Source organism: Callorhinchus milii, unplaced genomic scaffold (assembly GCF_018977255.1).
Source record: "Callorhinchus milii isolate IMCB2004 unplaced genomic scaffold, IMCB_Cmil_1.0 Scaffold4, whole genome shotgun sequence".
NCBI classification, from domain to species: domain Eukaryota; kingdom Metazoa; phylum Chordata; class Chondrichthyes; order Chimaeriformes; family Callorhinchidae; genus Callorhinchus; species Callorhinchus milii.
The window spans coordinates 42505142-42531032 of record NW_024704745.1 but is presented as its reverse complement, the minus strand read 5'-3'; the positions used below and the strand labels follow the sequence as shown (position 1 = coordinate 42531032).

The 25891-nt window shown below is 37.9% G+C and overlaps 1 protein-coding gene across 2 annotated transcripts in view; it reads right to left on the bottom strand.

Moving 5' to 3' along the window:
* tab3 (TGF-beta activated kinase 1 (MAP3K7) binding protein 3) overlaps nt 1-25891 on the bottom strand; it is a 53180-nt gene that overhangs the window by 7031 nt on the left and 20258 nt on the right. Inside the window, exons 2-7 of one of the 2 annotated variants that reach the window (XM_042334125.1) lie at nt 23167-23361; nt 19064-20588; nt 13307-13467; nt 9800-9893; nt 5691-5783; nt 1486-1581 (exon numbers count right to left, since the gene is read on the bottom strand). In XM_042334125.1, the coding sequence (XP_042190059.1) occupies nt 1486-1581; nt 5691-5783; nt 9800-9893; nt 13307-13467; nt 19064-20588; nt 23167-23268 (2071 nt within the window). In that variant the 5' untranslated portion in view covers nt 23269-23361. The remainder of the gene's footprint in view (nt 1-1485; nt 1582-5690; nt 5784-9799; nt 9894-13306; nt 13468-19063; nt 20589-23166; nt 23362-25891) is intronic. The other variant, XM_042334126.1, reaches the window with a different exon arrangement.

The following is a 25891-nucleotide window of genomic DNA, read 5'->3' as shown; positions in this document are numbered from 1 at the left end:
AAAAATTTGGTCACTCAATCCACGACTGTTTGTGGGACACTGCTGTGCGCAATTGGCCACCACATTTCACCCACAAAATATACAGTCCATTCACTTTACAGTATATTCTGTGAAGCACTTTGAGCCATCTTGAAGAAGTGATAAAGAGCTAAATCAAATGCAAGGATTATTATTATTATTTATCAAATCTCAATAAGCACACCTCTGTTGACCAGGCAGTAAGTAAGTAGGAACCCAGTTGTTAGTTGATTGGCGGATCGCTTTTCCGGGGATAATAATCCTGAAGAAACTCCCCAATAATTTGGTCACTCAATCCACAACTATATGTGGGACACTGCTGTGCGCAATTGGCTGCAGCATTTCGCCCACAAATATACAGTCAATTCACTTCACAGTATATTCTGTGAAGCGCTTTGAAATGTCTTGAAGACGTGAAAAACGCTATATCAAAGGCAAGGATTATTATTATTATAAAGGCTAAACTGTTAAGTCAAGCCCCCAGTACTGGTAGTCCAACACTCCACTACTGAAGCTTCCAGGTCACTCCTTGTTTTTTTAAAATCATTGAATCTTCCGTTCAGTTTAATATTAAACAATCATCTGGGTCAAAAAAGAATTCAACTCATTAATCATCAGTATTAAATAGTCTCCCTTCACAGAACATTCCGTGAGTTTGTGTGTTACTGTTTGAATAACATTGTGAACTATTACTCGATCCCACGTCCTCCCAAAAAACACCTATGATGTCCCAACCATTTTGGCAAACATATTTACAGTTACAAATTAAATACAATCAACAAAATATACAGTCAATTCACTTTATAGTATTTTCTGTGAGCACTTTGAAACGTCTCAATGACGTGATAAGGTGCTTTATCAAATGCAAGGATTATTATTGTAATACATCGTGCCCTGCTAGCTTTCCTGGGCAATATTACTGAGCGTACAGTAATGCAATACGTAAAAAATACAATAAAACTCAACTTCATACTTAAGCTTCCTACAGTGGATCTGCTGCTGTAGGTAAAACAGTAAGAGATCAGCAGGAAACAGGAATAGTTCTGCCCCATATTCATTGTAACAAACAATTGCAGTTTTTAATCTTGAGGAAATGCAATACAGAAAAAAACTGAGAAATTCTACATTCTAAAGATGGACAAGGTCTTTAGATATTTAATTCTGTAACACACTTTGACGATAAGCCCTGATAATCAACAAATGCATAACTATAAAAAAAACTTGTGTAAATATTATGGTGTTGAAAATAAACAGAGTAGTTACACAATACTGAAGATAACACTGCAAAGATAGTCAAAAGAACAATCAAAAGGTTTTCCTGTTTTAATGCAGTGTTCAGACTTTGAAAGGATTAAGCAAAAAAAATCATAATGTTTTAAACCACATTCTGGATTGGTCCTTCTGCCTGATTAACTGTGAATATCTACTCCAATCTGGTTATCAGGTGATATTCACGGAAGTACCCACCCTCAGCTGGAGCAGCCTGGGAATCAGAGGAGTCCTTCTTTAACTTTGAGGTCACACTAATTTTCCTTGCTTTTCTTTCTAGAGTATCTGAAGGGTCTGTACAAGACAAGTCATGAAGATTGAGAGGGATAAAGGGGCAAACCTCTAGTAACCTAAAACACAACCCCAAACAAATAGAAAAGACACCACCACTAGATACAGTAAAAACATATTTCTTAACTACTTATCTAGCCATTTCACACCATTGTAATAAACTACTGATGAAGAGAAACCCAACACAAACACAGAGCAACTGAAACCTCCAGAAAACTCAAGATTCATGCACAGTCAGTCAATCAATCCTCCATAAACACTTCTGGCGGGATAGCACTAAGGCTAGAAAACAAATTCTTTACGTGAATTTGATCATATTAAAGATAGCCTTAAGATTCTGCTTAATGCAAATTATTTGTAAATAATGGAATGAATAAGCATTATAGGAAAGTTCAATTCAAGCATATTTTTGTTGAATGTTATATTTACTTTGGAGGACTATTTTATTGCCAATGCATACACCATTTATAATATATTGAATATCTGCTGATTGGAACAAATTAAAAATCTGACACACTTGGCTTCAAGGCATAGCGAATGAATGCCCTGCGAATAATTTGAACAAAAACATTCAAAACCATTTTAACATGGCTATGTTACAATGTAGCAAACAGATGAAGCTTTTTGGAAGGCACAAGTTAAATTTCAGAAGATTTCTGTTGTGAAGTTGAGTTATCCATTAACCAGAAGATTCTAATCCAAAAACATGTACCTTAGAATTGAGAAATGATGACTAGAAATACACACAAGAATTATTTTAATTTGGCATAATTCTGTTTCAATTGAAAATATACAAACCATTTGCAAAATTACCAAAGCTGTTGTCAGTTTAGTTTAAAATGACAAATGCTAATCTCCAAGCTGAAACTATGAACAGATGTATTTTAGTTTATAACAGCTGCATGCAATTTTTAGTGTGATACTCTCAAATTCAAAAGTCAAACGTTGCCTCAAGGCGCCCCTAAATTTATTCACTCCTCTTATGAATTTTGAAAAAAATCTTCAGTGATCCAACACACCCATTTTATTTGCCCTAATCATTCCCTTTTAATTTCCTCACTCTTGACTTTCATTCACCATTTCACATTTTATTCCTTGACCAAAGCAATAGCTAGATGCCATGTTCTGAGTGTTTTATGCTTTAGGTTATTACTACATTTGCCATTTCATTCCCCTTCCTTGAATGAAAGCATGTATTAGTTTTGTAATTTCTAAGGCTACCTTATTAAAAGTGGGATCTCAATGTGTGAATTCCATGAGGAAACTGTCTTACTGTTTAATTGTGCAGTACATTTGTACACAACATGTTCCTACCCGATTATAACAACAATGGCACACATTATTTGATAACTATGGTTATCGCTGCAAGTATAACTGCATATAAAGGATAACAATTCCATTCAGCAAGTGATAGTTCACAATCAAACCTTGGTAGATAAATTTCACGGTAATGCAGCACAAACTTGTTCAAAAAATTAGAATGTATGATATTAGTGGAAAAGTAGCAACATGGACAGAAAGTTGGTTAAAGGACAGGAAACAAGAGGGTGACAGTACAGGGTTGCTATTCGCAATGGAGATGTAAATAGTGCTGTACCCCCAGGGTCAGTGTTAGGACCATTTATTTTCTACATTTATAATGATCTGGATTCTGGAAAAAGGGGCACATTTTCTAAGTTTGCAGATGACACAAAAATAGGAAGTGTATTTAACAATGAAAAAGATTGTAAACAACTTCAGGGAGACAAACAGATTGATTGATTTGGCACAGAAATGGCAAATGACAAGTGTGAGGGTATACATTTTGGGAGGAAGAATAAGAACCAAGTATATATTGGGTGGTAAAATATTAAAAGGAGTGATATAGCAAAGAGTTTTGGGATTAAGGTACATCATCCTTAAAGGATTAAGGAAAGGCAGGTAGACAAAGCTGCCAAAAGCTAATGGAATCTCAGGTTTTCTAAATCCGAATATAGAATATAAAAGGAAAGAGGCAATGCTAAACTTATATAAATCATTAGTTAGACCTAGTTAGACTAGAGGGCATCAATTTTAGTTAGTAAATGAACAAACAGAAGATTTGTTTTTCACGGACAGGATATGAAATGCCTTGCTGGTAGCAGTGGTTGAGGCAGAATCTATATTGGTCTTCAAGAAGGGAACTTGATAGGTACCTTAAAAATAGTTAGCTACAGGAGGTATGGGGTTAAGTGGGATTGAAAGGATTACTTTCAAGGAAGATTGGCACAGACACAATGAGCAGAATGACCTTCTTGGCCGTAAATTTCTATGGTTCTAAACATACAATTTATTTCTCAGTGTTGGCTATAAGTTTAGCTTGCTACCTCATAAAATTAACATTGGATCACAATCTACAAAGGTGTAAAAATGTCACCATATTCAAAAAGATGGATCAAAATATGGCTTCATGAATCAGAAAAATAAATGCAGCCCATCAGAATTACCAATAATATAGAATTACAAAATCCCAACTCACAATTCCCTAATGAATGCTACAGAAGTTATCCCAATCCATTTAGAGAATACAGGAATATGTGAACTTCTTCAACCAGCTGAATAATGCTTTAAAAGCATTCCACATAGCTACGCTCCTGCTATTGCATTGCGTTTGTTCTAATATCTGCAGTTTTAATGATTATCATGTGGAAAGAGAAGCAAAGTGTTTTGTTTGTTGTGTGCCAAAGACAGAAGAGGAAATCTGAATGCCTGCAGTGAGTGGAAATGTCCTCTGGTAATAGGTTACAATTTACAATATATTCTGGTTTAGTCCAGAGGTACACAGTAATCTTCTACTCTCTGATCAAATGTACAAATGTCAAACCCCTACTAAATCAACTCTACTTCATGACATGCTTACGAAATCAACTCAACTCTACTTCCTGACATGCCTACTAAATCAACTCAACTCTACTTCCTGACATGCCTGCCTATTGATTGAAAAGCATGCCTGCCTTTAATTGGAAATTCAGTGGGTTTTAAGTTAAAGATGCTGAATGAGGACGAATGCAAAAAATACCCCTCTATATATATATATATATTAGAATGCACTATATTTTGGAAGTGTGCAATATTTCTCTGCATTTGAAACCAAAACACAAATGAAGAGCTTCACATCGGTATATAAATGCGAGGCACAGTTTCACATCCAAATAGTGTTACTTGTCCTGAGTACTTTTTATTATTAATAACAACCTGCTTTTATATAGTACCTTCCATGTAAAATAGTGATTTATAAAATATAAGTCGTTAGAAATGAAAGTACATCTTAATTGGTCAAACATGAGCCAATCTATGCCAACAACGTTCCACAAACAACTTGATGAGCAGTGAATTAATTTGATTTGGTGGTAAATTTGGATAAGGAAGGGAATATAAGTTACGATAACCAAGAGGAATACTCCACCTTTCTTGAAAATAGCATTGGCAGTGCGGACCCTTTACATCCATCTTAACAAGGCAAATAGTACCAAAATGAATACAATCCCGAATGGAATGTTGATCTGGACGCTCAATCAATATGTGTATTATAACATAAAAACTTAGGAACCATATATATATATATAATATTGTGGAATTTCCAAAATGAGTCCATTGTATTGGCTTCACCAACCCTTTCTGGTAATCCATTTCAGCAATGAATTACACTTTGTATATAGGATTATTTTGCTTCTGCCCTAAACTTATTCTTCATAACTCTGAACTATTCCTCTTTTGGAGTATCAAAATACTGTTAGAGATCTACTTTATTGGGTCTGTTAAAAATATCTATAAATACATTGAGGGTTCTCACTATCAAAATGATTATTAATCACTATCACGTGATCCCTGCAGGAAAGTCTACATGCGGAACTCAGCTAAAGAGAGGAATTGGCTAGTGTGAAATAATTCTTGGCCAAATTGAATACCAATACACAGAATCGCTACTGTATATTCTTTTTCTGATGTGTGGGAGGAATAAGAAAGCAATAACTAGGATAGGTATTTTCTAATCCATAGTGCTATCCCTGGTATAGATAGAGCCAAAAGAGCCCGAAGAATTTACAAGAAAAAAAATATTCCCAACATTGCACATCATTCAGTCAATAACGTACCTTTTTTGCTAGACTTTGGGGGAACAGCTCCGACAGGGCCAGTTAGTCCCATATTGTCATAAAAATTGTTTATGGCTTTTGGATCAAAATTCCCTGAAAGAGATCACAATATTTTAAAAATTACAAAGTAAAGTTGTTTCTTCATTAAAATTACATTCAATATGGTCTGAGTATGTGAATAAAGTAGCTAACAGTTATATAATACTCCCCTTTGTTGCTTCAGTCTAAATGTGCTGTTATTGAATTCAGGTTGTTCGATGCTCTCAAACATTTCATTTGAGAGGTTTTCCTTTACAATTAAGTAAAACCCAGCAAGTTTTAATAGAAAAATTCCTATCAAATCTCAATGAATTTTCATTAACACAAAAAACATTGATTCACATTTGCAGTATTGGAAATCAGTTTCCATTTTGGACATAGAATGTCAGCAACAACCACATCAGATCATACAATGGCATGAACAGATAAAGTCACAATAGTGAGGGATGTGCTGGCCATACTCTAAAAGCTAATAAGATGATCTACTTTGTAGCCAATTAGCCTGTACATGTACGACTCTCCCATAGATTGCAATGCATTGATACCTAATGGCAAAAAGACAGAAATCAGTTGTGATTTGCACACTACAGTAAGTTACCTCTAACTACAGTAAGTTACCTCTAACTACAGTAAGTTACCTAGCAGTGTATGACCATGCTTTTGGTCATCTTTCCCCTCTCCGACCTCCTTAACTCCCATCCCTATCATCCAGCCCAGTGAAATGCTCAAGACGTCCTCCCAACACGAGAGGTGCCATATAAATGCAAATCGTATTTTAAGCAGTCACCAGGAAGGACTTAATTATTCTGATATTCATATAATAAAAGATGTAATGCTCAACATCTTTTTTTTAAATAAAAGGGGCCAAATACTCATGCCGGACGGAGTCCACTGGTAGCTTTTGGAATAAAGAAAGCGTCTCCAGGAGTACGTGAATTACAATTGGGGATGCAATAACTTATTAGATCCACCATCCTCAAGAATTTCACATTTCGAAGCTGCTTTTTAAAAGTTTTTTTTAAGATTTGATTTCATAATTCATTGTTCCCTCATTGCACTACTTAGGATTGCTATCTGGTAAACAAAATTATCTTGGATTAATTACAGAAGCCAAAAGCCAGTTTGTAATACTTCCATCTAGAAAATAGAGCATAAGATTACGTAAAGATTTCTTAAAATCAGGTAAATAAAGATGGTTGCTGGTCCTGAAAGGCAATTTTAGTAAAAGGATAAGAACTACAAAGATGCATTCTACATCATATGATACACAGGAGTATATAATTGTGTGCACGTCTTAAAACAAAAAAGGTCTAAAGACTTTTTGAATTACAACATGGACAGATGAAAAAAATGGACACTAATCTGATTTTAGAATGTCATCTCTTGGTTTCACTTCCAATACCAGTCATCTTTTTAAACCAAGATTGACAAATTGCAGGCAGTTTGCACTGTGGAATTATGAAAAGCAAATATGAACTGGGTTAAAACTGTACAACTCATTTTATGAAGAACCCTTACAGCTAGACAGAAGAAATTTTCCTCATCAATCTGGACTGGATTCAAAACGAGCTGCAAGAAGTAAAAAAAGTATATTAACCTACTACACCACCCAGTTCTCTCTCTTCAACCCTTCCCCCACCCACGAAAGATCAAGTTGAAACTTAAATGTGTATACCTTTGGTATGGTGTTTATTATTTGAATGTACTTTAGTCTCCAAATATCTTGAGGAATAAGCCCATTATTAAGCTGGGGATGTGTGAGGGGGAAATATCACTGAGCAAATGTTTGCTACAAGGGGAGGGGGAAGAGAGAGGAGAATCATGCAATCTTCCTCCAATCTGACACTGCATAAAAGCAGTGCCCACATTCAGTTTTTTTTAGTAGAAAAGGCAGCCTACTGTGTAGACTTGGATTATACAGTGAAGGAAATAATTTGTCAAAATTGAAGTCTAAACACTGTAAATCAAAGGAAATTTTTCATTCAGACAATGTACAGGACAATAAATAAGGTACACTAACTTTCTTTCTCATTGGTACATTTGAAGGCACGGCCAGGAAGAAATAAAAGAATGGTCTAATAAATGGGGGTGGGGTGGGGGAGAGAAGAAATGGTTTGATCGACTTGAACTTGGCAGTGTCTTTAGAATATTTCCATAAAAATATTTCAATAAAGACATAAAAAATCCTCGATTATGGTACTTTACAAGCAGTTCAGAGGTGGCCAATGCTCATACACCTATTTACTTCAAAGGCAGTTATAGAATATATATTTTCATTATGAACTGGTTGGTAACTCATTTAGCGATACATTGAAGATGGGAATAGGGTTAGATCTAGATTTCTTGTAAATATTTAATCTTCTTAACCACATAGACAAGCTCTGAAAAGTGCTTTGCTGTGTTGCTAGGGAATACAGTGACAGAAAACAAAATTTACAATTGTAACAGAAAGGGAGAATGTTTCATAGTGAGGGTGTACAGAGATAGGAAGGACTTTAAAACTGGATTTGAAAGCGGGGGTTTTGTAGGTGGGAGAGTCAGAGGAATTTTGGAAGAGCTCCAGATGGTGGGGACATGAAGCAGAGTTGGTGGAACAGATGGAGTGGCGGGGGAGTGGAGTCGCAGGGGATAGCAGAGGTAGAGTTGGGCAAGGACATAGAGGCATTTGAAGGAGAGGATCTCAAATTTGATCCACTGAGTGCGAGGAAGCAACACAACAATTATGAATGGAAGTCCTAGGTTTGTGTAGCATTGTATAGGAGAGCATGCAGTCTGCGCGAGTTCTAGATCATCTGGAGCTTCAGGAGGGTATAGCAGGGTATAGCAGGGGAGGCCAGTGAGTAAGGTGTTTGAAACATTGAGTCTGGAGGTAACAATGGATGAGCTTTTTGGCTACATTTGGGATGAGGTAGTGACAGAGCAGGCAACACTGAAGTGGACAAACCCTGAGTGCATGGTCTGTAAGGTAGATTGAGCAAACAGAGCTGGTTTTGGGGTTCGAACAGAACAGATGTTAAAATTACAGCAAAATTGTCATAATATAACAATGGGTGTAAAATTTATGCTGGCACAACAAATGCATTTCTTTTTGGTATTGCATAAAAGTGACACATTTTCTGCTGGATTCCTCCCCTTCCCAAAAAAACAAAAACTACCAGTTAAGGGAGAAAGCCCTTCACTTAGTTGTCTTTTTGTGCCCTTGGAAAGCTACAAAATGAATAGCTCAGTTTCAAATCAGTCTATGACAATGGATCCAACATGAACTGCATTTTGCAAGATGTTACATTTTCAGCGAAAGGTATATAGTGCAGTTCCAGATCACCTAGATCCAGGTTTTCCAGTTCTGTCTGGAACTGAACAGTCTGATTTACGAAAAGTGTTCAAAACATAGGAAATAGGAATCTTATTTTGGCTTTATACTTAAAATATATTTAAGGTACTTATCCAGCATGGCTCAATCAAGGATAACAAGCTGTTGGATTAAATTGTTTTGTTCTTGCCTAATAACATTCTATTGCTGAGATAGTAAAATGTTCCTTAGTAATTAATTATACTGATTAAACCAATAATTGCTGGGCATACAGAAAATGAAAAAATCCTCCAGGTCTTTACAAGGTTCCAGCATTCAATAAATCTCATCAGTGACTGGGAAAAGACATGCACTACAGGAAACCACCATTAAAAAGCGATACACAACATTAATTGTGCCCAGAAAGGATTTATTAAAAGTAATTCATGATAGCGAGACTTCATTAGAAATCACATTAGCAAAACAGCTCTAAAATGAGCTTAAACAAATTCTGATAAGTCCGCAGAAACCGCAACTTGCTTGGTAAACCCTTAATTAATAATACCCATAACAAATACATGCAACTATAGGAGGACTGACAGAATAGGGAAAAAATCTGGTTAAAATAATTAACTCCTGATATGCAAGTATGAAACTCTTCAGGTTTCATGTACACCTACCTGTCCAGCATCAACTGTCATGGATTTGCTTAAGGACACAGATGGCAATTCTAACGTTAATACCTCCCTCACCCTCTTAAAATGTAGTAAAAACCACAAACCTCCAGATTGTAAAAGGTCAATTTCTTTCAAAGTACAGTCAATGTCAATTTGGAGTTGTCGGTTTAGACTCCGCAGTTTAGTCATCTCCTCTGGCTGTGAAGATAAGAAAAAGATCATGAGAAAATACAGATTGCTTAAAATACAAAATAATGTACATAAACATGCTCAAAGGATGCACATCCTAGACCAGAGGTGCATTTCACTTGACCAACATTGAGTTGGTCAAGTGAAATGCACTGTTGTTCTAGGAATGTCCATACAATATCTGATTCAGTTATAACTGAACAATAGCTGAATCAGATATGGACATTGTAAACTATCAGATTGTGTATGTTGTCATTAAACCAAACTATAAGGCAAAATGACTCTGGATAGTTATAGAGAGTAAGTGCAAAGTGGCTGAAAGATTGGCCACTGATGGCAGGGTAGGATCAGGCTTGGTGTTTGCTGAGCAGAGTGGTGGGAGCAGTAGGATTGCAAAATATCGCAGAGGTAGGGTGGGGCAAACCCATGTAGGGATTTGAAAGTAAGCACCAAGGAATTCAATCTGCTGGGGAAAAGGGAGACGTACAGTGGAACCGAGCATTTGGGGTCATGGGCTCACACAGCCCAGGGTGGTTCAGGATAGGATACAGCGCAGAGTTCTGACTGTAACTTGTAAAGAAAGGAGGTGGAGAGTCCCGGGAAAAGGGTATTAGAATAATCGATAAAGGCATGAATGAGCCCGAGAAGAAAGAGAATGGCAGAGACAGGAAGTGAGTGAAAGGTGAGCAAATGAGACTGGATGTTGGGTTTGAAGGATATTTGAGGATCAAACAAGACATAGCGGTTCCACAAAGTTCATGGAGCATCTGTGCAGGTCAATGCACTCAATGCCTGAGGTGAGAAAGTGTAGGTGGGAGCCAAGCAGCAGTGATTAGTTCTTGGCATTTAGAATCATAGAATTATACAGCACAGAAGGAGGCCATTCGGCCCATTGTGTCTGTGCCTACTCTTTGAAAAGAGCTATCCAAATTAATCCCACTCCCCTGCTCTCCCCAATAGCCCTGCAAACTTGTTTTCCTCAAATAATTGTCTACTTCTTTCTTAAAAGTTGCTATCAAATCGGCTTCCACCACCCTTTCAGGCAATGCATTCCAGATCCGAATAACTCGCTATGTGAAAAAATTTCTCCTCACCTCTCGTTTTTTTTAACAACTATTTTAAATTGGTGTTCTTAGGTTACCGACCCACCCGCCGGTGGAATTTAGCTCTAGAAAATAAACTAAGCATTCATACACCAGAATTAGTGCAAAATTAATTATAAAATTGGATCCTAAAACCAACATTATACCATACTTGGTTTTGCTGTGCATTCATAATCAATGAAAGAAAACTTACAAACGTTTTGCACACATTTTGTTTGCTGGCATATTATTCTTGCTGTTAGAATAATAATTTTTCCTGTTGAATAATCATCTATAAATCTAAACCGGTAAGTACTGGTAAAAACATTACTCATCTTTAATAGGTGTTGTGGGCAGCACTCACTAATCATCGTTAAAATAATAAAAATCACGGATGTTTACCATTAGCTGTCCTTATGTCTGATGTACTATTTAATGTGAGTTCCTTCCCTCTAAAATTGTTTATTTTCCATTTATTACACAAATAGGTCAAGTTATCCCCACAGCATGACAAGGCAGATGAACGCACATCCACAGAAATATCACAGTAGAGGAATCAGAATAGGTTCAGAAGTAAGGGAAGAAGCAATATTGCATCTGGAGTAAATTGCATCTGGAGTTCAATTATTCAAATAACCTTTACACTGAGAATGCAATACAACATTTGGAACTTATTATTGGTAATCTCTTGGAAGGTAGGATCTATCTATTTAGCGTTTCAGTCATAGATGCGGTTTGGGAAAATCCTCATATCAGAGTAAACAGGTTAATTTGAAGAGACCGAGTCAAATGTGTGTATTAGGGATGATGACTTTGACCAATTTAAAAGTATTAAAGAAAAATGTTAATGTACTCCATAATCCAGTCTGAAAGACCGAAAGTAATCCCGAAAGCCCCACAACTTACTTACTCTCTTGCAGGATGCTGCTGCATAGACTAGGCATAAAGCCCTTATTAAAAATGCATCGCCTGAAAGAATTGCATCAGTGGTTTGTAGGAAGTGGTACTAAATCATCTATACATCTATACCAAAATGTAGAGAGCACCTTAAGGAAAAGAATCCTCATCAGCCAATGAGGTCTCAGCTAATGATGAAAGAATGGCCACTTAAGACAAAATGCTAATGGGATGTTTCAATCTGGGATCCACATCACAGCAAAAGGCATCAGAGAAAATGGGAGGAAAAGTAGCAATCTTTTTGAACTGCACTAGTTTGACGCCAAATTCAAACTTTTGAAATAATAGCAGCATCTGTTTAACAGCAAATAATGATCCAACATGACAAATATAGCACAAGAAAAATCTGTACTGGTTGAGCAATACTGCCACATATTTATTGGCTTGAATCATTAATGATCACTTATCATAAACCAACAATCTTAACATCCTTTGTGCTTTGTCCTCTAGCAACTATTCAGAGACCCCACCAGAATGTGAGAGTGTATGTGGTGTATATAGAATCCGGTTTGGATGCAGTACCATTAACGTCAAATTGTCTAAGAGTCACTTTCAAGACTTACACATTAATAATAATGATTATGCAGGAAAGTACTGGAACATATCGCAATCTTCAGAAGAGAAAGTGAAGATATAAGATTAAAGAAAATTGTCCTAGAAAAAATTTAACTTTGATTACATGTTAAAGTGACCCATCAAACAATTAAATACAGTAAAACTCACATAAGTCTTGTCTGTATAAATCATATAATCGTCTAAGTTGTACATCCACCTGAGTCCCGTTCAATTTCCTATTAAACTTATATGCACTCATCAAATTAACCAACAAGTAATGCATAATGCCGCTACCGCACTTGCTATCAAACTTACCGGGTCAAAACTTTGTTTCCCGCAGCTGGCTCGAACGGAACACCGCACATACGCACCCCAACCCTCTCCGCGTAAGAGTTTATATTAAATTAAAACGATTTGGTTTTGAACCCGTTTGTTTGTGCCATTTAATGTCCAGTACATTTTTTTTCTGCATGAGGTACATTACTGTGCAAGTACTGTATATGAAAAGAATGGGCTACCATAGCTTTATTATGCATGGGTTAAACATGGTACACAAACCTTGCCTTAATGTTACCAGCCTACACTTGTGTACTGTATGTGTTAGTCATATAAAATCCGACTTATACATAACTTTACATAAGTCATATATGATACGTCTTGTGCAAGTTTACCACTATGCATAAGTCATAGTAAATGTTATGATCCCAACTGATACGACTTATGTGAGTTTTACTGTATGTTGCAAACAGCGAGTATATTTTTCTAACCATTTCTAACTATTTACATTGCTAAAATAGATAGTAAGCTACAATTAAGCAGTAGCCTTACAGTAGGAATTGATGCGTTGGAGTTCACCCTCCTTAGTCGCCGCTGCATTAGATCATATTCCATTTCATTCACCTCAGCCTTCAGCTTCTCCAGCTTTTGTTTTTCCAGGTTTAGCTCTTTTAATAATCGTTCCATTCGTGCTCGCTGATGGAGTAACAATGCTGAAGAGATACAGTGAAATCAGTCATTGAAAATGGAAAAACTATCAGCCTCAGAAGTGTGCTTATAACAAATCGCTTTTAAGTAGCAATTCAATGTATGTTCAAGGTTAATCAGGACCAGAATCCAATCGGTTATTTTACATAATCCTTCTCTTTCCCCGCCCAGGACAAAAAATAAATGCTGAGATGGCTAATCACCCAAAACAAAAATAATCCTCATCTTTATATAGGATCATCTCGAGTAACTCAAAGTCAAACACGAACCATTATTTCTTGTAAATTTAGCAGATAATTTTTTTAAAAATTCATAGGCTTGCTTTATCAAGAGACTAGTTTGCTTCAGTCCATTATTGACAAACTGACTTCACTAACTACCTCCAGAAAAGAATCTATTGCTAAACAACAATTTTTGCCACTGGCGATTATGCCAAGGTTATAAAATGATTGTCTTACTTGTTCCCTGAGTAAACTATAAACTGGCACATAGCATGTTTAATAATTCCTACAATATCAAATAAATATTTCAAAGGGCTTGCAATCTTAGAACTGTTTTCATGGAAGCATTTCAGTGCAGAAGGGCTTTGTATTAAATGTTTTTAATATTTAAAAATGTGGCCTCCACCTCTAATTTGTGATTGAAGTTCATCTTTTAGCAATGTTTAACAACGTCGCACTGCCAAATTCGAATCTTTGAGTATTTCAGTTAATGAAGTACTACAAAGCAAAGCTTTGATCATCAAGAACACAGTACAAAAAGTACATATTTAGCAATAGAATGGAAAAGAACTTTGTTGGCAGGATAATAGTATTATAATATATGGAATTAATTACCCAGTTTAATGTCAAGACCCAGCTTTTCTTGTAACAAATTGCTCAGTACAGATGACATCTGTGTTAAGTAAATTGAAACATTGTTAGCCCTTCAGATCAGCATAGTCCTACCGGCCCGGTGGGTGAGAGGGGTGAGAGAGGGAGAGGAATGGGTGGGTGAGAGAGGGGGGGGGGCGGGGAGAGGGGGAGGGGACGAGGGGAGGAGAGAGAGGGGAGGAGAGAGAGGGGAGGAGGAGAGAGGAGAGAGAGCTTATGCAGATCTTTCTCAAATAGGGATTCTGCCCACAGCAGTAAAACCTTGGACCACCCTGTTTTAGATCATGTTGTAGGTGAAATGAAAAAAGCCTTAATATGTTAGCGATCCTAACATGGATACGAGTTTGCTACAAAATGTAGGAAGATTAATTTGACTACTAGTCTATTTTTATCATACATCAAACTGATACTATCAAAATTAAACTAGCCTTAAATGATTTAATGGATACTGGGCTTTGCAATCTATGCAAAATGACTCAAGAGATGGCTAGAACATAGGTACTCGCACACTTAAATAATTAACCAACCTCACATATTTGCTAATTTCACAAATTTGGGAGAAGGGGTTCTGTGGTGTTGATTTTCTCTAAATACGACCTGTGTATGTGTGTGTATGTGTATATATACAACACACACACACACACCTGTATACTACATATAGTTTATCTGAATGTTTGACCTGCAATGTCAGTGAATTTTTTTTAATTGTACACATGATGACCAGAAACACAATTTTTCACCAGCTTTGAAATTGGAAACTCAACATCGTTCATTTTGGTTCACTTATGTAAAGCAAACCCAATCAGAATCTACTTAGGGTGAAGATCAATCACAAGTAAAATCTCACAAGATAGAGTTGTGTAAAATTTCTCTAAACTAACCTTTACAATCTTTCCACATTTGACTCATCCAAGATGCTAACAGCATCACGCTGAGCTAGTTCCACAGTCTCCGGCTGCTTTCCAGCACCTCACCCAAACAGCTGTTTATCATACACAATGCTCAATTGGTATGCTATTCAGCCATGGGAGGCATCAGAAGAAATAAGTCCTTTGCTATCCAATATCCAGCTGAATACACATTCAAATATATATCTCACAGTAATCAGAAGTGGGCAATCTGGATGAACCTTCCTCATCCAGAAGTGCTAAGACTGATTATCGTACCCACGCTGCTGTGCCGGCCTAAGTGTTCAATCTCAGATCTCATAAATCTGTTTTACAAAATTGATTTTGTTTTGCAAAGTAATTATACACCACAGCATTGACTGCTTTTGCTTTTTTTGATCAGCCAGGTCCCTGGAACCTGAAGAAACTCCTTTTGCTGTGTCTAATGCTGTGTTTATAATGTCAGGAGAAAATCTCTACAGTGCATCAAATTAAACCTCAAATAATCAAAATTAGTCAGTCAATTGTCTCCAACAACAAGGAAAACAAAATAGTAACAATTTGGGGCAGAGATAACTATTGGTCAATCTGGTCTATTCATCCAATTTACAAAAAGATTCCTTTGACACCTATCACATTACCTAATAAACCTAAATTGCTTTAATTTCCAACAAACTGTTCATTTCCTTTTTAAAATCCTTTACAAATTCTTTGTTCTATCATCTATGTTAATACAGTAGTTTTCCTCTCTGATTTCCTATCATTCTACTGCACATTTATTATTTTGTGATATTCAGCTAATTTGGACCAACTGTAGAAGTAAGGGTTCAGAGATAAAAGGACAAAGATAGCTTGCTGAAAGTTGTTGCGAGTTTACCCAGACAGACAAGCAAGCTCAAATGTGACTTGCATACTGTATGCTTAAATACACTGATTGGGTGTTGCTCTGGAAATCATTTCCTGCAGGTGGTGCAAGGAGCACGACTACAGCACAATTCCCTTCTGCTCCCTGACTCTCATTTATACTAACATAAGAAATGCTAGACGAAAAAAGACCAAGGTCCGTCTAGTTCGCCTTCCTGGCGATCGCATGCACATATGTACCGAACTATCTCTGTACTATATCCCATAATGTTATTTCCTAAAAGAAAACTATCTCATCTGTGTTTGAAAGAATCAACACTTCCTCCTTCAACCATCTCCCTAGGGAGCCTGTTCCACAGGTTCACTATTCACTCACTGAAAGTGCTTCCGTAGCTTTGTTCTGAATTTACCCCCTTCAATTGCAGGCTGTGTCCTCCGGTTTTACTATTCTGGACAAGCTGAAACAGCCTGTCATGATTCTACATCGTCTAGCCCCTTTAAAATCTTAAGGACAGCAATTATATCGCTTCTCAATCTTTTCTTTTCCAGCGTGAACATGCCCAATTTAGTTAGTCGCTCCTTATAGTCCAGTCTCTCCATTCCCTCAATCATTTTGGTTGCCCTCCTCTGTATCTTCTCGATTTCTCCAATATCCTTTCTGCACTGTGGCGACCAGAGCTGTGTTCAGTACTCTAAGTATGGTATCACCAATGATTTATACAGTGGCAGGATTACCCCACTATTTTGGTTTGCTATTGATCTTTTAATACATCCCAACATCGGATTTGCTTAACTCACTGCCCCAGAACATTGTTGGGGGTTTCAATTCATTGTCAATCAGGACCACCAGAACCTTTCCATTTTCCATACATATTATTTTTCTTCTATTCAAATAATAGTTCCTTCCAGGATTTTTGGTTCCCATGTGAAGTACTTTACATTTCTCCACATTGAATTTAATCTGCCATCGGTTTGCCCAATTTCTAAGTATGTTCAAATCCTGTAACCTATCTTGACCAGCTTCGTGATCTACCACCTTCATAAACTTGGTGTAATTTGCAAACTTAGCCACTGTGCTTGCAACTCCTAGTTCCAGGTCATTTATGAAAATATTAAACAAAAGAGGTCCCAAAACAGACCCTTGTGGAACTCCACTGATAACATTTTCCCAGTCCGATGACATTCCCTGCCCTCTGGGTTCTTCCGGTCAACCAGTTCCGTATCCATTGTAATATACTTTCATTGATTGCCACTTCCTTTACTTTCAGCACCAACCTCTCAAGAGGATCTGTATCAAAGGCCTTTATGAAATCCAGATATATAACATCCACAGCCTTACGTTATCAAGCTCCATTGTCACCTCGTCAAAGAAAACCAGTAAATACTGTGAGCTTGTGGGCAAACTCTCAAACTTCTTCCAAGTGGGGAAAAGGCAGGAACATGGGATTAAAAGATCTAACAATCTAATATACTGCGGTGAAATAAACTCATTCGACGAAATGGAATCCATCCTATTCTTTTATTCTTAAATTCAGCAGCATTTTCCCACAATTTATCCAATTAAACAGCATTAGTAGCAGATCAACTGGTCTTAAGAAAAATAAACTAACCTCATCTTTCTTCTTTACATCCTTTGGTTGTGATCAGTCAATTTTAAAAACTACTTTAAAGGCTTAGATCAGGTTTGCAATTGTCTCCACAGTCCAGTCTTTAAATTCTCTTTTTATAATTTAGGAGACTTGGAATTACCCTTGATCAACTCTCTTTTGACCACTTCCAATTCAGCAATTTCCCTTTAAACGTAATAATAACAATCCTTGCATTTGATATAGCACTTTTCACGTCTTCTAGACGTCCCAAAGCGCTTCACAGAATATACTGTAAAGTGAATTGACTGTATATGTGTGGGCGAACACGGCAGCACAGCAATGTCCCACAAACAGTTGTAGATTGAAAATGACCAATTTATTATTGTTTTTTGCTTTGGAGGGATTATTATTAGGCGTGTGGGGTAAGGAAACTTGCCCAAGGTTTTGCCCTGCCTGGAATTGAACTCAGGTTTCTCGCTTAGTATCAACAACATCATTACATTTGTATAGCGTCTTTCAAATCAGGAGGCCGTCCCAAGGCTCTGGATCACATAATCTTTGGTTAAAAGTGCTCATCAGGAAAATCGCAACATAAATGGTGCCTGGGTCAGTTTATGTTCTCCAGAGAACTCCAAGTATATCACACTTGTCTGTAAGAAGGCATTCCAAAGAAATCTCTGGTCACAGCAGAGCTCTCGCAGATTAGTGTGAAGAAGTACTGAATTCTAAGGTGTCTTTTCCAGCACCAGACACTATTTAAGCTGCATTTTCCCAAGAACTGCTTTTTACTCCTCAATATTCTAACTACGTTCTTACCAACAAGTTATATAATGTGTAAATAGCATATTTCAGCTTCCAACTTACAATCAAGATGGCCATTATGATTGCAACCCTCATTAACACTTAATTCAGAAATAAGATTACATTTAGAACAGTGTAGACAAGATTGCGCAACCTACCCTCAAAGGGGCACAGATGTTTTACCGCTAAACCACCCGGCTAATCTGAATACTTTGGACTTGGTTGCTACATAAATTTTAAAACATTGTGGCATTCGAGTTCCTTTTGGCAGCTAAATTCAAGTTTGAATTTTTGTAACATTTTCTGCATATATTAAGCAAAAGAGCTAAATTATATTCTGTGACTAAATGGACTGGACTGGTACAAGCCTGTGAATTTTATTTTTCATTTTCAAGAAGAATACTTCTACACTGATTTTCTATCACTTCTGTGGATAGAACATCCACAAATATATTCAGTCATCAAGCTTTTGCATGTGAATTGATGGAATATGCTTTATATTTAATATATGGCAACCAAGTTCATTCCATGTTCTTGTGCAAAATTATGTAAAATGGTGTGCAACTTTTATGGAACAGAATACTGTACCTTGAGTGTAAGCATAGTCATCTGATCCTGAACTGGACTTTCTCCGTTGCTCTTCGGTTCGTTTATCAACACCAGATCCTGTTATGGCTGATATGGGCTGAATGGGTTCCGGGGCTCCTGGATGTTCTCCTTGGTAATCAACTAAATTCAAAATGCTCCCAGGATCAAAAGTAGGCGATGCCACCCCTCGTGAAATTGAAGGTGGTCTGTTCGGTGAAACTGTAATTTTGAAGGTATATTTAGTATTTGGCTGAGTTACAACCACACGTGGAGAGTTAACCTGGTTACTGCCAGCAGTTGAAGATCTAGGTCGTGATGGTTGATGATGAATATACGTGGGCTGTACACTATACACTGGCTGTGGCTGAACAATGTTCATTTGTCCCGACATTCCTCTTGACGGTGAGCCAGAAGGATTGGTGGCAATATATAGCGTAGGTTGACTCCTTAAAGCAGGCTGACTGCTTACTGGGGACGAACTCCGGGTACTGCTGGCACCAGATCTTTGGGGTGTTTCTAATTTGATTTCTATCTGGTTTTTCATAGGACCTTTGGACATTCCAGATACAGAGTAAGGAATATAGGACATTGGCTGACTGCCCTGCTGTGGATAATTCTGCGGAGGCTGGTATGGTAGGTGAGACATTGTTGGAGAGCTAATAGGCATGAAGACATGGGACGTCTGATGACTTTGTTGGTTGGTTTGTACCTGATGCTGTGGAGAGCTGTAGGGAGAGCTGAACTGTGATGGAGGAGGAGATCGATACGCTTGTTGAGGAAGCTGTGGCTGTTTGGGAGAATACTGAGAAGATTGATAGGATTGTGGAGGCTGATAAACAGGTGGAGGATGATGGTTATACTGTGGAAGAGAACACTGGCCAGAAGACCAAGCAGTGTTCTGAGGAGTTTGTCGTCCAGAAGTACCCTGGGATGCTGGCCTAATGTAAATGGAATTACCCATCCCGTAGGGAGTATTCTGCATTTGTGATGGACCACCATGTATGTGCAAAGCAGTGGGAGCAGTCTGACCAGATGGGAGGTTCTGTGACAACGTAACGGTAATAGGATTCATGGTATATCGAGGTATGGGCTGATATGGTGGAGAAAGACCTTGCATAGGTGATGTGTTCATGCTTGGTTGAAGGGACGTTGGCTGTTGAGATTGTGGCGGTGGAGTACCTGTATTTCGTCCCTGGTCACTTAGGAAAAAGGGGTTGTAGCCAGATGGAGTTGCTACAACTGCAGGAGCAGAGTGCGGCTCCTGTATTAGACGTACAAGCTGCTTGCCACCTCCTCGCTGAGGTTCAATGTGACTATCACTTGTGCTATGAACCAGTGTTCGACCCCCATTTATTTGACCTCCATCCCCTGTCTGGTAAGTAGTCGGAGGCTGGATACCCAGATTGATCTGCAGCATGTGGTTCCTGCTCATTCTGGTGTCATCAGGGCTATGGAACTCCCCATACAGGTATTTGTTGCTCTCTTGTGCAAGGGCTAAACAACAGACTTCCAGATTATTGTTATTCTTAATTGGAAGAAAAAGAAAGAAGGAAATCAACATAAAGTTAAGTTGTTATAACATCATACTGCAGCTTAAGTACAAAAAATGACGGTTTCAAGCATGCATTTTCAATAAAAAGTCGATGTAAAAAAATCCTCATACTGCGAAACACTGCAACTTCTCAATGCGTGCTGATACTTATTATACTTAGCGGCGTAAGAACTTTCACACTCCTCGCCTGATGGGGTTAAAGAGGTAAGAGCAGCAAACGTTGTTGAGGCAATGTCTATCAATTTTAAATGGGAATCCAATAGACCCTTGAAAGATTAAAGGGCATGGATGGAACAAGCAGGAGAAGGGGATTAGATTCTGTGAAGAAAACCGCCAGAGCAGATTTTATGGGCCGATTAGTTTCTGTGTTGTACTACTCTATGATCAATGTAATATACAAGCAAATGAATGTTGTAGTTTCGAAACCAAATGCATTAAAAAAATACAAAACAAACCTTCTGCTGACTATGAATATAGCATGTAGCGAGTAAATTTTCTGAAATGCTGCTATTTTTCTTGCAAAAATGCTTGGGTTCCATCAATCAAAATTCTTAGTGCTTTCATGTTTTCACCATTTTAGGAATATATAACCATTATATAGATATTTTATGATCCTCCAGAGCGAAAGTTAATTACAGTAGTTTTCTTCATGGTCTCAAATGAGGAAAACTGCATAAGCTTAGGATATTGTAAATTTAATCTTCCATACTAGAAGAAAGGACAATTTCATTATATTCTCTAGAATATAGAAGAATTAGAGGGGATCTTATAGAAACCTATAAGATAATAAGAATATTCCTTGCATTTGATATAGCGCTTTTCACGTCTTCTAGGCATCTCAAAGCGCTTCACAGAATATACTGTGAAGTGAATTGACTGTATATTTGTGGGCGAACGTGGCAGCCAATTGCGCACAGCAATGTCACACAAACAGTCGTAGATTGAAAATGACCAATTTATTATTGTTTTTGAAAACCATGATAGAGTAGATAGTGGAGGATTGTTTCCCCTGGTTGGAGAAACTAAAACCAGGGGTCACGACCTTAATTAAAATCAGAGGCAGGCCTTTCGCACTGAGTTGAGGAAGAACTTCTTCACTCAAAGGGTGGTGAATGTATGGAACTCATTACCCCAAAGGGCTGTTGACGCTCAGTCCTTGAACATATTCAAAACTGAGATAGATAAAGGATTTCTTATTGCAAAAGAAATCAAGGGATATGGGGATAAGGCAGGGTTATGGTATTAGCTGGAGTTAGATTAGAAGATCAGCCATGATTGAATGGCGGGGCAGGCTCGAAGGGCCTACTCCTGCTCCTACATGTTATGTTATGTTCAGCCAACCCAAACATACTAACTGCAAAGGTCCGACATGAAATGAGTTTCTGAATTTTGGTAGATAAGTAAATTGAGGAGCAAATTTAAAAATGCCTCTATTGCTTTACTTCTATTCCTCCACCAGTCATGTCGTTTGGGTAAATAAACACCTGAGAAGCCAAAGAAACCCACACCCCAGTACCAGATGTTGCAGTGCAATAAGAATCAGAATTGTATGAAACCATCAGAAAAATTGATAAAAATATGCTTTGTGGTCCAACATCCTAATCTGATCTTTCAAATCAGCATATGCTATGGAATGCAATAGTACCAAAATATCCACAAAACTCAAAGTGTTACTCCAATTTCAGAGCTCAAAATTGTTTCACTTTTTTTTAAGGTTTACAATTATCAATACATCTCGTTGAGCAATGTGGAAAGGTGTCCGACCAACTGCACAGTCAAATAATTTAGCTCAAAAGTTAATATAATATTACTGATTGCATTTAGTAATAGCTTGCTTTCTATCTCCCCCCACTCCCCCCACATTTAGAGTAAAAATCATTCACAGTGCTTCAATAAACTTCTTTCCCAAATTAGGCCCCAGGACAAACTGGGTCATTGTTAAAGGCAAAAATGGTTCATCTTTTTCAGAGCAAAATTTTAAAATGGCCTCAAATTCACTAATCTGAAGCCAAAAGGCTTCCAAGCATATTACTGCTGTTGAATAGCTGTTGATGTATTTCTTCATACCCACATCTACAAATGCAAATATCGGTGCTTCTGCCAAATAAGATAGCTGATTGCTGTATATTTGAAACAGTCTTTTCTCAATGCCACTATGAATTGTAAAAGATGAAACATATAGAGTAAAACAAGTCAAAATTTCAGGAAACACTGAAATCCATCAGGATAATGTTGGAAACAGAGAGATAACAACAACTTGCAATTATATAGTGCTCTTCACACAGGGTAGAGTCCCAGAGTGCTTAGTTCCAGAGAGAGATGACAAGTAAAAGCAATTTTAATTCAAAAAAATTAAGATCGAGAACTAAAAGATTTTGGAATCAAGAACCACAACATTCTTCTCTATACAATAAACTACTCTTACTGACACACATATGCACTGAATTAAGTTAGCATGAACATGCAGCTAGAATGCTTCATCAATTATTTTCTTCAGCTGTAACTCCAAAATTCAACAGTGTTTTGCAGCGAAAGAGCCCTCACACAGTACCTGTAGCATGCATTGAGATACCACTCCTTCTGGGATCTCAGGAAAGCGTTGTCGGAGGTCATGCAGCACCTGAATATCAATCTGCTGGCTGCCCTGTGCCATTGCCAGGATTGGATGGATGTACTGAACAGTTACAGGGGATGGATGTCAATGGGTCTGCCAATGCCTACAGTCCTCTGACCCTTCTGGCATTTTCTGTACAAGATTAAAAAAAGGGAAAGTTTTGAGTACATTGAAAAATTGCACCTTACTGTCACTAGTTATTAAAACAGATGAAAAATCCAGCCATTGGGTATATACACAGAGTGGAAGAGTCCATTAATCAGCTTTTGTCAATATCCAATTAACAGACTGCAAGTGTATCTCCTGTATGCTCTATGAATATCTTTACAGAAAGTCACAATTTTGGGATGTGTTTTGGGACATCGTCATGGGACATTTGGGACATGAAAGGCTCTTTACCAGATGTAAGGATTATTATTATTGTTTCTCCCATTCATTAAATTACCTGAGATATTGCATCCAGTGCCTTGGGACGTCCTCCCGAAGTGAAACGCGCTTTCCAAATGTAATTTTGTTCTTGGTTTTGCCGTTTCGATTTTTCCTCTTATAAGATTTCTGCTTAGTGCTCTTAAATCGACAATGTGATTGTGCTTATTAGACATCCATTGTCATATCCTAGGTTTATACTTTATTTATTTTGAAGGGAATATTACCCCTACTAAAGAATAATTTGGTCACTCCCTGGAGGGACACAACTGACTTATTTAATTCCAGAGAGTATTAGGTGTAGCTAAGGCTCGAGCTTGACATTCCTTGTAGTTCTTAGTCTCACTAAAATTACTCTTCTTGCTGATAGATACCTGACGATGGAACACTGATGATGTGTGCCTCGGAGAGAACCAAACTACTGTATTTTCATATTCAAGTACATTTCCCAGATCCCCTACAGATATCTGAGTAACAAACATCACAAAAATAATTTTCTAGCATTCGAGAATGTCTGATACTTCACTACTTAAATGACAATATAAAAGCGTTTGCCCATGTGTACACCAGTAGCCGGAAAATAATAATTTGGTCACTCAATCCACGACTGTTTGTGGGACACTGCTGTGCACAATTGGCTGCCACATTTCAACCACAAAAATAGTCAATTCACTTTACAATATATTCTGTGAAACACTTTGGGGCATCTCGAAGACGTGATAAGGTGCTACATCAAATGCAAGGATTATTATTATTAAAACATTTAAGTAAATATACAATTTACATATTCTTGCTAATTAAATACATGTAGATTCTAAACATCTTTTATCTGCATCAATCAAAATCTATTTAAATATACTGGTTTAATCATTAAGGTCTGCAGTCAAATGGCAATAAACCTTGTGCTTAAAATGCAAAGCCAGACAGGAAGCGTTGCTGAACTTGAGCCACTTCCTCTTTCGTACGGTCTCAAGATTTCCGAAAACTACATATGTCAAATGATGTTCCACAAAATTGCGCAAGTACATTGGAAGCTGGTTAGGCTGGATGCATTGGGGGCTTTGTCCGACTTAAGAGATGTCCAAGGTTGGCCAAAATACCATTCCCGCCCAGCAGAGGAGCTACAGTGGCGCAGTATAATATAATAATCCTTGCATTTGATATAGCGCTTTTCAAAACGTCTTCTCGACGTCTCAAGGCGCTTCACAGAAGAGACTGTAAAGTGAATTAACCGTATATTTGTGGACGAAACGCGGCAGCCAATTGTGCACAGCAGTGTCCCACAAACAGTCGTGAATTAAAAATGACCAATTTATTATTGTTTTGTTTTGGAGGGATTATTATTAGACGTGTGGAGTAAGGAAACTTGGCCAAGGTTTCGCCCCGCCTGGAATTTAACCCAGGTGTCTCGCTTGCAAGGCGAGTGCTCTACCACTGAGCTACAGGACTCCACGTGTAATAATTTGTGATCATGCTGTTGCACTGAAGCAATGTAACTAACCAGTTAAAAGTTAAAATACTCTCAACAGAATTCAGTAAAATACATTTACTCAGTTTGGCTGTAAAATATAGTTCAGTACTTTCCCGCCCAGCAAAGGCGCAGCACGTCCTCCCTCTCACTGACATTCCCGTTGGACTGGAAGGAGACCAATTAGCGATAGCACTGAGGTGACTGATTGCCTGCACCCGCTTATGAATATTTGGGCTCCAGTCTTTCACAAGCGGCTCAGCTGTCCATCAATCACGATATTCCTTCTCTTCTTCTTCCCTGTTCCTCCGCCCAACTCCAGCCGCTTGTGAATGGCTGGAGTCCGCAGTCAATCGCAATTTGACCCCTCCCACCTAAATCCCAGAATCTCTCGTGGCTGAATGGATGTGCTGGACACAGAAGGCCCAAGTGAGTACATTCAGCGTCGACCGGCGTGGTATTTTGCCCGGATTAACCAGATTTTCATCAGCATTTATAGCCATATTTAAAACAGGTAAGAATACAAATGAATCGGGGCTGGGCATTTTGTTTGATCTACCCGACATCCAGTTTAGCCGGCGTCCGGCAAAAGCGGTTTCCACTGTATTTCAATATCAGGATGTTGGCCACATGTGATCTACCATTAAGGTGATTGTAGGTGGTCACTGTAGCTACCATTGGTGGTCCTGCTTTTAGCCTATCTGCCACTAATCTCTGGGACTCCATTCTAGAGTCCCTTCAATTTTCTCCTTCCCTCACCTCTTTCAA